This window comes from Manacus vitellinus, unplaced genomic scaffold (genome assembly GCF_001715985.3).
Source record: "Manacus vitellinus isolate BGI_N305 unplaced genomic scaffold, ASM171598v3 scaffold_1_pilon, whole genome shotgun sequence".
In the NCBI taxonomy this organism is placed as follows: Eukaryota; Metazoa; Chordata; class Aves; order Passeriformes; family Pipridae; genus Manacus; species Manacus vitellinus.
Window position 1 is genome coordinate 33,224,430 of NW_021939396.1, and position 13,207 is coordinate 33,237,636.

General features: G+C 35.9%; 1 protein-coding gene across 1 annotated transcript in view; it reads right to left on the reverse strand.

Moving 5' to 3' along the window:
* Positions 1-13,207, reverse strand: part of CUNH8orf34 (chromosome unknown C8orf34 homolog) — a 146,941-nt gene that overhangs the window by 21,568 nt on the left and 112,166 nt on the right. Inside the window, exons 8-10 of the mRNA XM_029959369.1 lie at positions 12,246-12,331; positions 7,211-7,284; positions 325-445 (exon numbers count right to left, since the gene is read on the reverse strand). Of these exons, the coding sequence (XP_029815229.1) occupies positions 325-445; positions 7,211-7,284; positions 12,246-12,331 (281 nt within the window). The remainder of the gene's footprint in view (positions 1-324; positions 446-7,210; positions 7,285-12,245; positions 12,332-13,207) is intronic.

Below are 13,207 nucleotides of genomic sequence, written 5' to 3' on the forward strand. Positions count from 1 at the left end.
AGAAGTCTTAGTGAAACATGAAAACAAAAGAAAAGGAGCATTATTGTGCTGTGGTCTGACAGTGTATTTAACTGTTTATTTAATTTAACACAGTTTAATTACTGTTTAAGTACCGTACTTACTGTAACTACAATGAAGTTCATTACACCTACAAATAAAACAATAATTTTGTTGTTTTTATTCAGTAAAAAAAGGGAAGTTTAACTTTTCATCTGTTTTCATCAGCACGTGAGATAGATAATCTTTTCCTCCATCTAAAATCTTGGGAGAGAAAGCTCAGTAAGTGCTGTTAGGCATTTTATGATCCCTTGCTACCATACATACCAGCTAGGTGTTTTTCCATGGTCTGAAGTTCTTTTGCTGCTAAGGAGTCTTTTAGGAGTTTCTGTCTTGGGGAACCTCCAGGTCTGACACCCATAGTGTCCAAGGTCCAAACTGTCTGAGACTTACATAGATAAAAAGAAAAGGGAATACTTTTAATCTAGTTTCATATCTACATATGAAACAATAAAAAGAGTGGTGTTCTCATTTAGAATAGTGAATCTGGTCCTTTTTATGTAGAATATAAATATAAAATTTTATGCAAAACACTAAAAAATATCATGTCTTACCTTAAAAAAAATAAGTAGCAGGCATTAGATAAAAGCAGCAGGTCTAAAGAAACTCAGATATACACCTTCACACAAGCTCTTCCTCCATGTTTGGACATTGGAACAGAACAAATTCCTCAATGATTTACCTTCTGAGCAGTTCCAGTTAGTTAGTGGAGGTTGCATTTACTTTAAATCACCAGAACATTTGGCACAGTATCTCTGCAAAGCAGCACTTCTGGGAATATCATAGAATTTCCTAATCAAAATTGTCAGTACTGTTTTATCACTGCAAGAAGTATTCCTTTCAGGAAAGGTAACTAAATCATCAGGGCAACACAGCAATTTGAAAGGGTTGCCAGCAAACAGACCATCCCCTCAGTCTCTTCATTACTGAACGCCACAGTAGAAACAACTCTGGGCCCTGTTCATCACCTTCAAACTTTCAAGGTGAGGCAGTGTCTCTCTGCACCAGAAATATGTTGAAACAAAGCCCTTGGGTTATATTTGTCAACTTTTAAGGTCAACTATGTGTCTACTTCTTATATATCTTATATACTTTCTTTATATATCATCATAATTTCTACACATACCATACATTCATTAATGCTTTGTTTCTTCCTTAATCCCTTAGCCAAATTACTGCTAAAATAAAAAATTCCAAATAATAAGGCCAAAGATAATCCCTCTCATCATTGATTTCCTGAACTTCTGGAAAATACCTTAACTTACTGGGAATGCCACAATGGAACAGAAATGCAATTAAGTAGGTCACCACCTCAGAAGAGAAAATGCTTCTTCATTTTTAAAGACTGTCTGAATTGTATAATCATAATGAAATGAGGAAAAAGAGGTAAATCCAGTTAATTAGTTCCTGCCAAGCTGTAAGTATATCTAAAGTGTTTTTATTGTACTTTTCATTCTACATAGTTTTTCTAATCATGTGAAAATTTTATGAGTAACTTCAGAAGGTAAAACTGGAAAGAATACAACTGTGCTTAGCTTTCTATGCACAACCTACCATTTCTTTGCTGAATAGCTTGAATATCTTTATATAGACATATTCGACAGAGATCCCTCCAAATACAAAAAGAACCCCTCTTTATTGAAGAAGTTGTTTGCAAATGTCCCTTCCACTCTGGCCAAGCAGCTGGCAAGTACAGACACTCTGCATGCAGTGGAAGTTTTTGTGCAATATTTCGTTTGAAGATTCTGCACACAACATGTACTTTCTGTACAGAGTTTACCAAATGTTTAATCTTTCAGCTTCCATAGTCTGTTCAAGGACATAAGATGAGCTAGTCAACACAGGGTTTTGACACTGTAAAAATAATAAGCCTTCTCAGAGCTCTGCTGCAATATCAGCTGCCACGTCTAATCCCCACCTTCCACATTAGGGCCTGTTCTATTTGAAATACCATGTAATTGAAATTACAAGCTTTTTGCTTCCCATGGCAGTCAGCCAGCACATTTTACACTGAACCTTGCACTAAAAAAATGGTAGTTTGAGTTAACCTACACACCATTTTTCTGTTTACAGGCAAGTGGGAAGCAGGAAATACGTGGACACCTGGGAATCACATTTGTTTAAGTTTCTGAAATGCAATCAGAATAATTTTTTTCTAAATTTCCATTCTGACTTACTGTTATTTGGAATAATATTTCTGAATTTGTCATGACCAAGAACCCCAAATTTTAGACAGGTAAAAACAAGGCACTCAATTATTTATTTTATATATATGTATTTTTCTAAAGTTCAAAATATTCTTTCAGTTTAAAATTACATTTTAGGGGATTAAATAGTTCCTAATAAGAGTATTTTCACTCAAGAAGAAAACTGCCCTACTGTCTGCCTGTGTTAGATCTCCTCCAAAGCACTAAGCACATGCTGCGTGCCAGTGGGGCTGATGAACTTATGAGAAGCAGAGGCTTTTCTGGGAGCAGTCCTTACCCTTGGGGCTCAGATAGAGGAATGTGGTAGCCCTGCCAGGCATCACAGGGGTCACGCAGGCACCCAGGAGGGCTCATGTTGTGTAATACATAACTGAATATCAGCAAAAAGAATATCAGCAGATAAGAAAGGATAATTTCTTTAAGTACTTCAGGTGCCTTCCAAAGAAAAAGATAATTTTAAAAGTAAAAAATAATTTTTCCTTTTTTTTTCTTCTTTTTTTGCAACTGTATGTACAAAATGACATGTATATTTTATGGATTTTGTTTTACACAGTGGAGGTCTCAACCAAAGAGGTTCAAGGTATGTCATTCAAACTGCTTGCTTAACTACTTGCAGGAGTTATAATTTATTTCCCAAGAACCGTGATATTACGTTCTTCAAACAATCTTGTATTGTTAATTTATCTAATAGTGGTTAAACTTAAACATTTGCACAGGGTTTTTTGACTATCTGTTGGAAGAGCTGCAGTAATCTAATATTATCTGTTATTATTTTTGCCAAAGACTTAAAATTTGAAGTTAAAATTTAAAATTTCAACTGTAGGTGCCTGAATTTCCACATGCATACAAAATTCCACTTGGATTTGAAAACTTTTGTATCAGAACACACTAGTTTTGTGTGCATAATATACCAGTATGACCTTCATAATTCATACTACCTCACAGGTGAACTGTTGCTCTTCCTGATGTGGCAGTGTAACCTTAAAATAATTCTTTTAATGACTAACCTGCTAAGTGCTAAATAGTGACCCCAATCCAAGAAATAATGTATAGATTTAGTTAATTACTGAAGTTTGGGTAATTTAGAGCTGTTGATTATACTCAAACTTGTACAAGTGATCAAGTTACTTCTTAGTATTTTTCTAACGGGAAATAGTGGAAAAAGCTGTGAAAATTTCTAACAAATAGAATTTATATGATGCATCATCATAGTATTCAACATATACTGATAGTAAGAATAAAAGCCTAATTTTTTCTGGTGCATGATGCCTCAAGTCATTTCACAAACTGAATTACCATTAAGGAATTTATGCATTTGTCACAGAAAATCCATGTCTGTATTCCCTCAATAAAAGCAAATGAAGTTTCAAAGCAGTAATGAAAACAGGAGAAAATTTATTTAAAACAAAACACTTTTATAAAACACCTTATTACAGTATTTTTCTCCCAGTAATAAAGAGCAAAAACCCAAGGCAAATTCATGCAGATATGCTTTTTGCAGTTGGACAACTTTTTTTCTTCCAGTTTCTGTTACATTTAGATTGGTTTGCCTTACATGGATAATTTGCAGAGAAAAATATACCTTTTTATGTGCACATGCAAACCAAGATGACTGAATGCAAAGATTCACATAAAACCCCTCAACAACTAAGCATGAGTCCTGTTAGATCCAGGTGGTAAAGGAAGCAACTCAGAGGGAAGGCAAAGGCTACTCAATGTGATCTGCTCAGTGCATGTGCCTTTTTCCTTTCTGTTAGTCACTGTAAAGTTAGTAAAGTTAGTAACTTCCCCTTGCTTTTCCATTTCTGCTGGAATTCTAGCCCACCTAAATTTTTCCTAGTATCACTTTGGTGTTTTCTTAAAGCTTGCTAGCCAAAGATTTATTAAACTCATTTGAAGAAACATAAAGTAAAATAGGACTCTGAGTTCACCACACTGAAAAAATCTGAAGAAAAAGATTTTGCATTTTGCCTAGCACTTTTCATTACATTAAACATTTGTGAGAAAATGACCCAGAAGTAAACTAGGATCTCTAAGGATGTTTTGAATGCTTCCTTCCCCTTTGAATTCTTGCAAAACACTTGGGAAAAGTGCTCATTCTTGTAAATACTTCAACCAGTTTTTTGCTAGCTTTACTCATTAATTTAGAATGTCTTGTTTGGGATTGGGCAGCACTGAAAATCTGATTTCTCCATTTTTCAAACATTAACTCTTTTCATGAAAAATAAAACATAGCAAAAGATTCTATGTTTAAAGAAAAAGGTCTAACTACAAAAACTCCCCAATTTTTCAGAAATAGAACAGTAAACAAAGAAAACGTTACAAAGAAAATCATAATATAACCACAGTGTAAATTACATGAACAATGTTATAGACATAGATGTTGCCTATCTCTTCTGAGATAGTTTTAGTATCTAGATTGTTTTAGTATCCACATCAAAGATCTTACATGTGGATTCATACATGGAACATAAAGAAAAGAACCCACACAGTTCTTTTCTGAAGATCCTTATGTACAATTCTTTCTACAATTTTTCTAAAAGTACTTATCATATGAAGGCCAATGTACCTTTGAGAAAAATTTTTCAAACACACATTAGTGGAGAAAACTTATTATAATGATCCATTTAACTAGCAACAGATTCAAATTACCCTATTGGAATGCAGTACCAATGTTAAACATTGCACACCTTAAAACACATCAGTGGTTTTTACATGTAATATGCACATTTGAGTGAATGCCATGAATCAATTTGTCCAATTTATGAGAAATGTCTGATCAACACCTTATTCTATTTTTCTCTCATCTTGTATCTCATATAATATCTGAAAATCATTCAAGTCATCAGAATGTATTTTGGTATAAATTCTGAAGTAATTTTACAGGCATATTTCTTACTGCTTTGGAGGATTTATGGAAATCCATTGCAAGAATGCATTTATCTTCACAGCCTTCCTATGAGGAACCTCAATTTTATCTCTCTATTTTATATATCAAGATTGTCAAAGAATAAGTCTCACTGAAAGTTATTAGGGGACCGTGGAACAGATCTCTCCATCAGAGCCCTAAAAGGCAACAAGAACAGTTGTATCCTTTGATTCATTTTGAGGAGATAAGTTACAGACAATCATAGTGCTGGATACCTGAATCTTATGTAAAGAGAAAAGTACACAATCAGCTAGTTACACACTACTTAAACAAGAACTTTAAGACACAATACACAAAAAAATCCAACCCCAAAAAACCCCATAGCATATGAACTAACCATAACTGGCTCCTTAGAAACTTAGGTAAAGTAGTTTCCCAAGAAATCATGGAAGCGAAGTGAGCTGCCTTTGCCCCACAGAGAGGATGGGTGGACAGAGCAATAGCTACAACTGCTCTTGCCTTCTCTTTGCACCACTGGCCATAGCAGCAATAGCCAATGTGGCTTTCAGGGATACAGCCCAGAACCTTACTGTCTCTGGCAGTCTACTCTTCCAGGCAATCTTAACTAAGCCTGGAACTAGCAGAGCATTAAATGACACAGGTACATATTGTTCGTTTGTTCCTAAGCATGCGCACACAGAGAATATATTTAAAACTATTCAGCTGAAGGCTGTACATTTCTGTAACAAGATTTTGCTACTAAACATAATGATCTTTTGTTTTCAATGTATTTTTATTTTTCTATGTAATTCAATTAATTTGTTGCTCTTTCCCTATGCTACACATTTGCAGAACTGATAAATCAAATTTGGTAGCTGCAGGTCCAAATCAACAAGGAACGTGGGTTCAGAAACTGATGCAAAATTTACTATACCCCTCTGTTCACTGGTGTGAAGCAGGAGGCTCAAGAAAGAAACTCCAAGCAATGGCAAGTAAAGTTCTGTTATTTACTCCTTTTGCCCAATATCTGCAAATGCTGTGTGAGATTCTTGCACTCCAAGTTCTCAGAGCTTTAGGAATTGATCTAGAACTCCAGATCTGTCAACTGCTTTGATAACTCTCATTGGAAATACTTTATGTTCAATATTATCTAGCTTTACTAGTACTAACTAATCAGATGCCTGAATTTATGTTGCCCTTTTTCCTTAGTTAAAAAATACTGAGCTCTTCTTTTCACTTACTTTATAAACACTAAGGTGTGCTATAAACCAGTGTTGCAATGGCTGAACAGGAATTAACATGTCCTCTTATACCTGTCTAAAATTTTGCTAAACCAAACAACTATTGTCAAGTTATTTGTCTTAGAAAAAAAATCAATCCCTTCTTTAACCTATATTCAAATTCCTGGTGCAATACAACTAGCATCAAAATTATGGTTATATAATTTTTTGAAATTATTTTACTGCTGGTTATGTTTTCTGCAAACTTCATATCTGCAATGATTTTCTTAAATTCCAAAATAAAAGAACTGGTGGAAATATTACCAAGCATAATGTTGCATTCTTTAAATATATATGTATATATATATTTATAGCCATATATTTTAACTAGACACCTCTTGTTTCTTAGTTTTCAAGCAAATGTTAACAAAAAGCTAAATTATAGTTGACATATTATAATTTCATATTTCATAATGAAAGAGAGTTTTAATTATTTTTTCTCTTCTATTTGTAAAATTGAGTAATATCTGGAAAAATGAATATTTGACTAATGTATAAAAACATACAGACATAGTATAAAATGACTGCACTTTCAACGGGAGCTATATGTGTAAGTCTAACAAAATACAGTTTTGTATGAAATTATAAAAACGCATTTCAAAATATCACCTTTCCTAGGAAGAAAATTAAGACAGAGGACTGTCCTTCCTTTGGAAGGATTGTGTAAATTTAGTTTTCTTCTCTCTAGGATGACAGTGTTGGCAAGCAGAACTTTCATCTTTATGCAAAAATCTATTCTTTATGAAACTTTAAACCCACAAAATTTTAAAGGATTATCCATATGGGAAGATACTTACAGATCCTGCCACTTGAGAGGCACTCTGAAATTCATCAATAGCTTCTGGAAGTGTTTCAACTCCGGGTACTTGAGCTGTTCCAAAGAGGTAGAAGAGAAGTAAATCACTCTAATTAAGTAAGCATTAGTCACTTTGAAAATATAAAGCCCATAAATTTAAATGCACTACTTTTCAGTTCTCTTCAATTAATTTTAATTTCTTTCTCATTTTATGTCTGATTTTAATCTATAAGCTTAATGCAACATGGAACAGTGTCTCTAACACGACTAGAGTGATAAGCAAGCTTCCTTCAGCTGCCAAGGTGTTTTGTAGGTTCTTTACTATTAAAACTAAATACTGTTTGTCCTTTACACAAGTGAGTAGTGGATCTTCAGCTTTATTAAACTTGATAAAATTAGATTTAATTTATCATGTTAAAATAATTAGAATACAGTTAAAATCCTTAAAGTTAAATGTCCTGGTCAATTTAGACAACATTTAAAAGCCATGCAAGCTATAATTTTTGCCCATACTGCCACATTTGTAACATGACAGGATTTTGTGAAAAGTTTAGAATACCTATTTGATGCAAATGCAATGACTCAAAACAGATTTTATGTACCCATGTCAGAGAAAGCAATTTCTAAGTAACATGCTATGCAGCTTCCCTCTTTGCCTGACGCTGCTAGACACTTAGATGCTGCATCAGCAGCCCAGGAAAACAAGATGCTCTGATCTTCCCTAGGTTCTACTGTTATGCAGACACTCAGTAGGGAGTTTCCAGACCCTGATTTGTTAAACATCTCAGACTATACTTCTTATGAAATCAGTACTTCAACTACGGTTACCACATTCATTGCAAAAACAAATAAAAGTGGAGGAAGAAGAGGTGATGATGATGTAAAGTTGTGGTCAGAGAGCTGTGCACAAACTGGGAGATGATGGCACATTTTTGCCATTGCATTATCTAGTTCTCAATCCTAGCTCCCACATATTTGCGTCCTTGATTTTTTTACCCTGGTCATGCAGTTCCATCTGGAATGATTCCATGTGTGTTTCATATGTTCATATTTCTATTGAACATACCCGATTTCAAACTATTTCTCTACATCCTAATGCCTATTTTGAACTTTCTACTATATTGGCTTTAAAGGAAAAAAAAAAAAAACAAAACATAAAACCACTTCCAAAAAACCCAAAACAACAACAACAAATCAAAATCAAAACAAAAACGCCAACTATGTACAAGCTATACATTTAAGTTTTTTCAAATTTCTACTGGCAAGTAATAAAAATCAGTGACTCCTGTTCGGTCAGGAATGAACTACTGATGTGAAATTTACTCTAGTAAAACTTTTTTAGTAAACTAAGTATTAGGTATCACAATATAATCTGTAGAGCTGTAGATCTAACAGAACAATAGAATAGGAAATACCACATTTACACAGTACCATAGAATCTATCATTTTCAGTCCAATTACATTATTCCAGGTAGAGTCACAAGAGAAACAAGGCTTTGTCTACACCTCAGAAATATGTGGAGTTGGACACTGTACTGCAAAGAAAGTTACGAACACAGCTTTTCTTAGATAATTCGAGGAGTGGTTTCGAAGTGCTATGTTTTTCATTTATCCTATATTAAGAGATTACTCCCTAATAAGTCACTGCCTTTTAGGCTTCTTTCTACAAGAATGCATAGATTGCAAAAACTTTATTTGCAATAATGTCCTCTTTTCCTGCCTTATATCATGGTTTCATGCAGAGGGTAAGGTACTTTTCAGCAAGAGAGAATGAACATGTGAAACAAGTGAAACCAGGTCCTGTGGTACTTATAGGAGATTGAGAGTAAATGAACAATTATCCTTTAGTAAAACTATTTCTAAATATGTATTAAAAAAACCCAAGTAAACAAAACAGAAACACGGTAGTACAATGCTTCTACAATTCCCCCAACCTGAAAAACACACTGGGGGTTGACAGATATAGATTTTACTAGATAAATTCTGTTATAGTGTCTATCTTTTGAAGACTCAGACATTCTTCCCATCTACCTCTGCAGGAGAAGAGCAGGGCTCAGTGGAGGACTGACCCAAGAGATAAACCTGACAGGCTTGGCAGCTACAGGGGAAGTTTGCTGTGCAGTCACCGAAGCTGCTGCTTCTAATCAAAATCAAGAACCTAGCTATTAAATTCTTCCCTTTGTTTTTACCTGTGAAGTCTAATGGAAAAGAGAAACATTTTTGAGAGGTATAGTTTAGGACAGTGAAAAGAAACTGCAGCTTTAAAGTGTCTTGTATTCCTCAATCTTGAGACCTGGTTCCTATCTCTGATTTTTACTGCTTAGATCAAACATAAGTCTGTCCAGTTTTGCAGGATTACAGTCAGTACAGTGGTTAATTAGAACCAGATCCAGATTGCCAGTGGAGTCAGTATAGTGTCTGATGCTGCACATGATCTTTTCACATAAGCTACTACATTGACTTTATTAAGTGGAATTGGTTCAAGTGAGGCTTATTTATAAGAGCTGTTAGATCAGATGTGCTGCCAATTACTTCTGAACTTAGTTCATCTGAAATCCACAGATGTTCCAGACCTAACAACAATTTCCCACTAACCCAGAAACAGATCATTATCTAAAGAAAGCTACCCTCAACTTTGCTGTGCATCAGCACCTTGCCTGCGTATTCTTGAACGAATGGTTTGCATCAGCACTTCCCAATGCATAGTTTTCTCTCACTACGGTCATTGGTACTGATAAGTAAAATAAATTCAAATAAACCTGGTAAGTGAAGCCTGTTATTCATTTTTTCATCATATAATACATCTGTAAGTGGACATAACTAAAAATTCAGTGCCTTGGTTACTTAGGGTTTTTTAATAGTATCTTTAGGAGTCTCTTTTATCATCTTCTCATACATATTTATTGGAAATAAAAATCAGATGCACAGAGAGCAAGTAATGTGCTGCATTTATAGAGAAGATTGATAGAATGGGCAGTTGCCCGAGTTCTGTGCCTGTTTCTAGTCTGTGCCTATTTCACAAAATCCAGCTGTGTCTTTTTTCAAATCAAAATGTATTACTAGCCAACATTTTAGGAAAAAACCCAAAAACATACATTTTGAAATGCTGAACATTTCTGAGAGTGCTTCTTGACAGAAATTTGGCATTACCTTACTGTTGACCTCAGTCTTTTTGCCTTAGAGGCTTTGCTGTCTTCCAGCTATATGATTAACAGGTTCACGTATATTCACAGACATCAGATAGATGTGTTTATAACAACATGAATGCCATTGCCCCACCTACCTATTTTACTCCCTACTCCTACAGGGAGTAAAAGTATACTTTAAAAGTATACCATATTTATTGAAGGTGGTTTTTTTTAGTGAAAGTCTTTTCCACCTTCTCTGTAGGCATACTGACTACAGAGGATTCAGAAACAAATGAAGTGACCCAAGTTATAACAGGTAGAGCACTTTTGTGCTCCAAACCCTGTGACCATGAAAGATTCAGCTTCAATATTACATGGCATCCAGAACCTTCTGACAATTTCATCTTCTTTAATCCTGGTGACTTTGCCTCTTAACAACCAACTATTTTACTGAACTATTTTATTGAAGCCTACAACTTCCGAAGATGGCATGGCAAAGTGGACATATTTTCACTTCAAGAACAAGGATACACAGGAAGGAAAAAGGAAGGATGAGATCTGTTCAAAACAAATTATTTCATGAAATGTAGAACTTTTTCCTACATATATGTCTTACCCCTCTGTTTGATTTTACTGCAATAATCTCATGCTTGCGTATTCCCTTACCTATCCCTAACAAGCCACCACCATGTCTCTTCCTGGGAATTATTCTCATAACAGAAGAATTCTGCCTTCCTTTCAGAGGGCTCGAGTAAAATCACCAGTCTAAGTATCTCTAGCTGACAATCTTCATGATGATTTTAAGGACATCATATTTTGAGATTCTGAGTCCTCTATTATTTTCTTTAATTAAGTGATCAACTGCAGATAAAAGGAAAAGTCAATGTCGTGACTGCATGAAACCATGCATTCTCACAAAACCAGTTTAAAAAATTTATCTCTAAAGACATACTAGTGACTAATGGTTGGTTTACAAATAAGCCAAGAGAAATGAGTGAAAGCTCAGGTTGCCCTAATACCTAATAGTACACACAGTAGCACTAAATAGCAGACAGTAGGATAACTAAAATAAAAAGTTAATTCTGATTTTCATTTTTTTGTGTTAATTGATCAACATAGCTGACTTGTCTGTGGCTGCTGGAGACTATACTGAAATCAAGCCCTACAATTCATAGACTCAGTTGGTTCTGCCCACAAGTAAGGGAACGGACTGAAAGATTTATCTTTGCAGATTCTCTGTCCAAACCTCTATGCCTTTCTCTCTCTGTTCCAGTGACAGCTAAGATAACCTTCATTAACTTTATCTATTGTAGGAAAGCTGGGCATTCTCTGGAAATTCCCTTAGGAATTACCTTTTCCAGCATTTCAGGTGTTATTCTGTTCCAAATCCTGAGCAGAAATTGAAATGTTTGAGTGTCCTGACTGCAGATTAGTGCAACATAGGATGTTTGTATGAGGAGAAAAAACGTTCTTCAGAACTGCTGTATAAATGCTTTATTTTTGCTGTGTATTGAGTCATGTGGGTGCATGTGTGGTATTATACTAAATATTTCAAAGACCATTCTTTGGCATAGAAGCCAACTGGCAATGAACAGCCCATGTCTATGCTATTAAGTTGTTTTACATCCAAAATAGTATGCTAACATACGAACTGCCTACTAAGAACAAATTCTGGCCCAGGGCACCTCTCAAAATATGCCCAAGAATTATTCTGGAGTGCTAATTGCCCACGACAAAAATCACGTTAGTGGCTCTCCAAACAGATTTCAAGTGTAAATGATTGAGTTCAAATACCAGGAACACTCTCTGAAAGTGTTTAAACTTTTACAGACATAACCTCTACTCGTAAATTCAAGATGTTGGTGTTTGAGGGTTTTTTTATGAGCAGCAAATATTTATATGACTTACCATCAGAGTCTGACACTGCTGGCTCAGATGCCTGAGATACCATGGAGACATCTTCTGGTCCTTCTGCCAAATTATCCCCTTGCAATCTAAACGGTGGAAAATGCAATGAAAACATTTGCAATCATATTGCTTAGATAAGACAGACCATTATCCCTGACTGCATACTGTACTCACAACATCATCCTAATTAAAAGGGCAGCTTTGCTGGAAAGCCCACACCCATGGTTCATTCGTGACATCCCAGACTGTCTAGTAACCAAAACTAGCCTCCAAGAAACTCATAGCCAACTGAATCCTAGCTCATGTATTTTTATAAGTCTTTTAATGGAAGTGGGGGTTTGGTGGTATCGTGTGCATATGAAACTGCAAGCTTCCTTCACTACCTTAAAACATATTTTAATTGAACAGGATTGTACTGGATGTCCATGTAAAGGTGTTGGCAGTGGGGGGGCTGCAGGAGTGGCCTTGGTAAGGAGAGGCCGGGGTTGTCCTGAACCAGACACAGGTAGTTCCATCTGGCTCCAGAAGAACCACAGCAGGACATGGCTGAGCCCTTCAGTCAAAATGGTGGCACCTTGGAGAAAACAGAGCTAAGAAAGAGCAAACAATGCCACACCGGCAAAAGAGCAGCAGAGGGAACACAAAGGTCAGAGGAGGAGGTGCTCCACACTCCAGAGCAGATACTCCCCTGCTGCCCATGGCGAGATGCATGTGAGAGCCAATATCCACTGCAGTCTGTGGAGGACCCACACCAGGGCAGGGGAATATGCCCTGGGGGGACTGTGGCCCATGGAAAACCCACAATACAGCAGGTTTTTTTACTGAAGGACTGCAGCCAGTGGGAAGAGCCCACGCTGGAGCAGGTGAAAAGAGTGATGAGGAAGAAAGGACAGAGAGGATCCAAAATGTGACCACAACCTCACATTTCCTGTCTCCCCTGCACTGCTCAGGGGGTGGGGAGA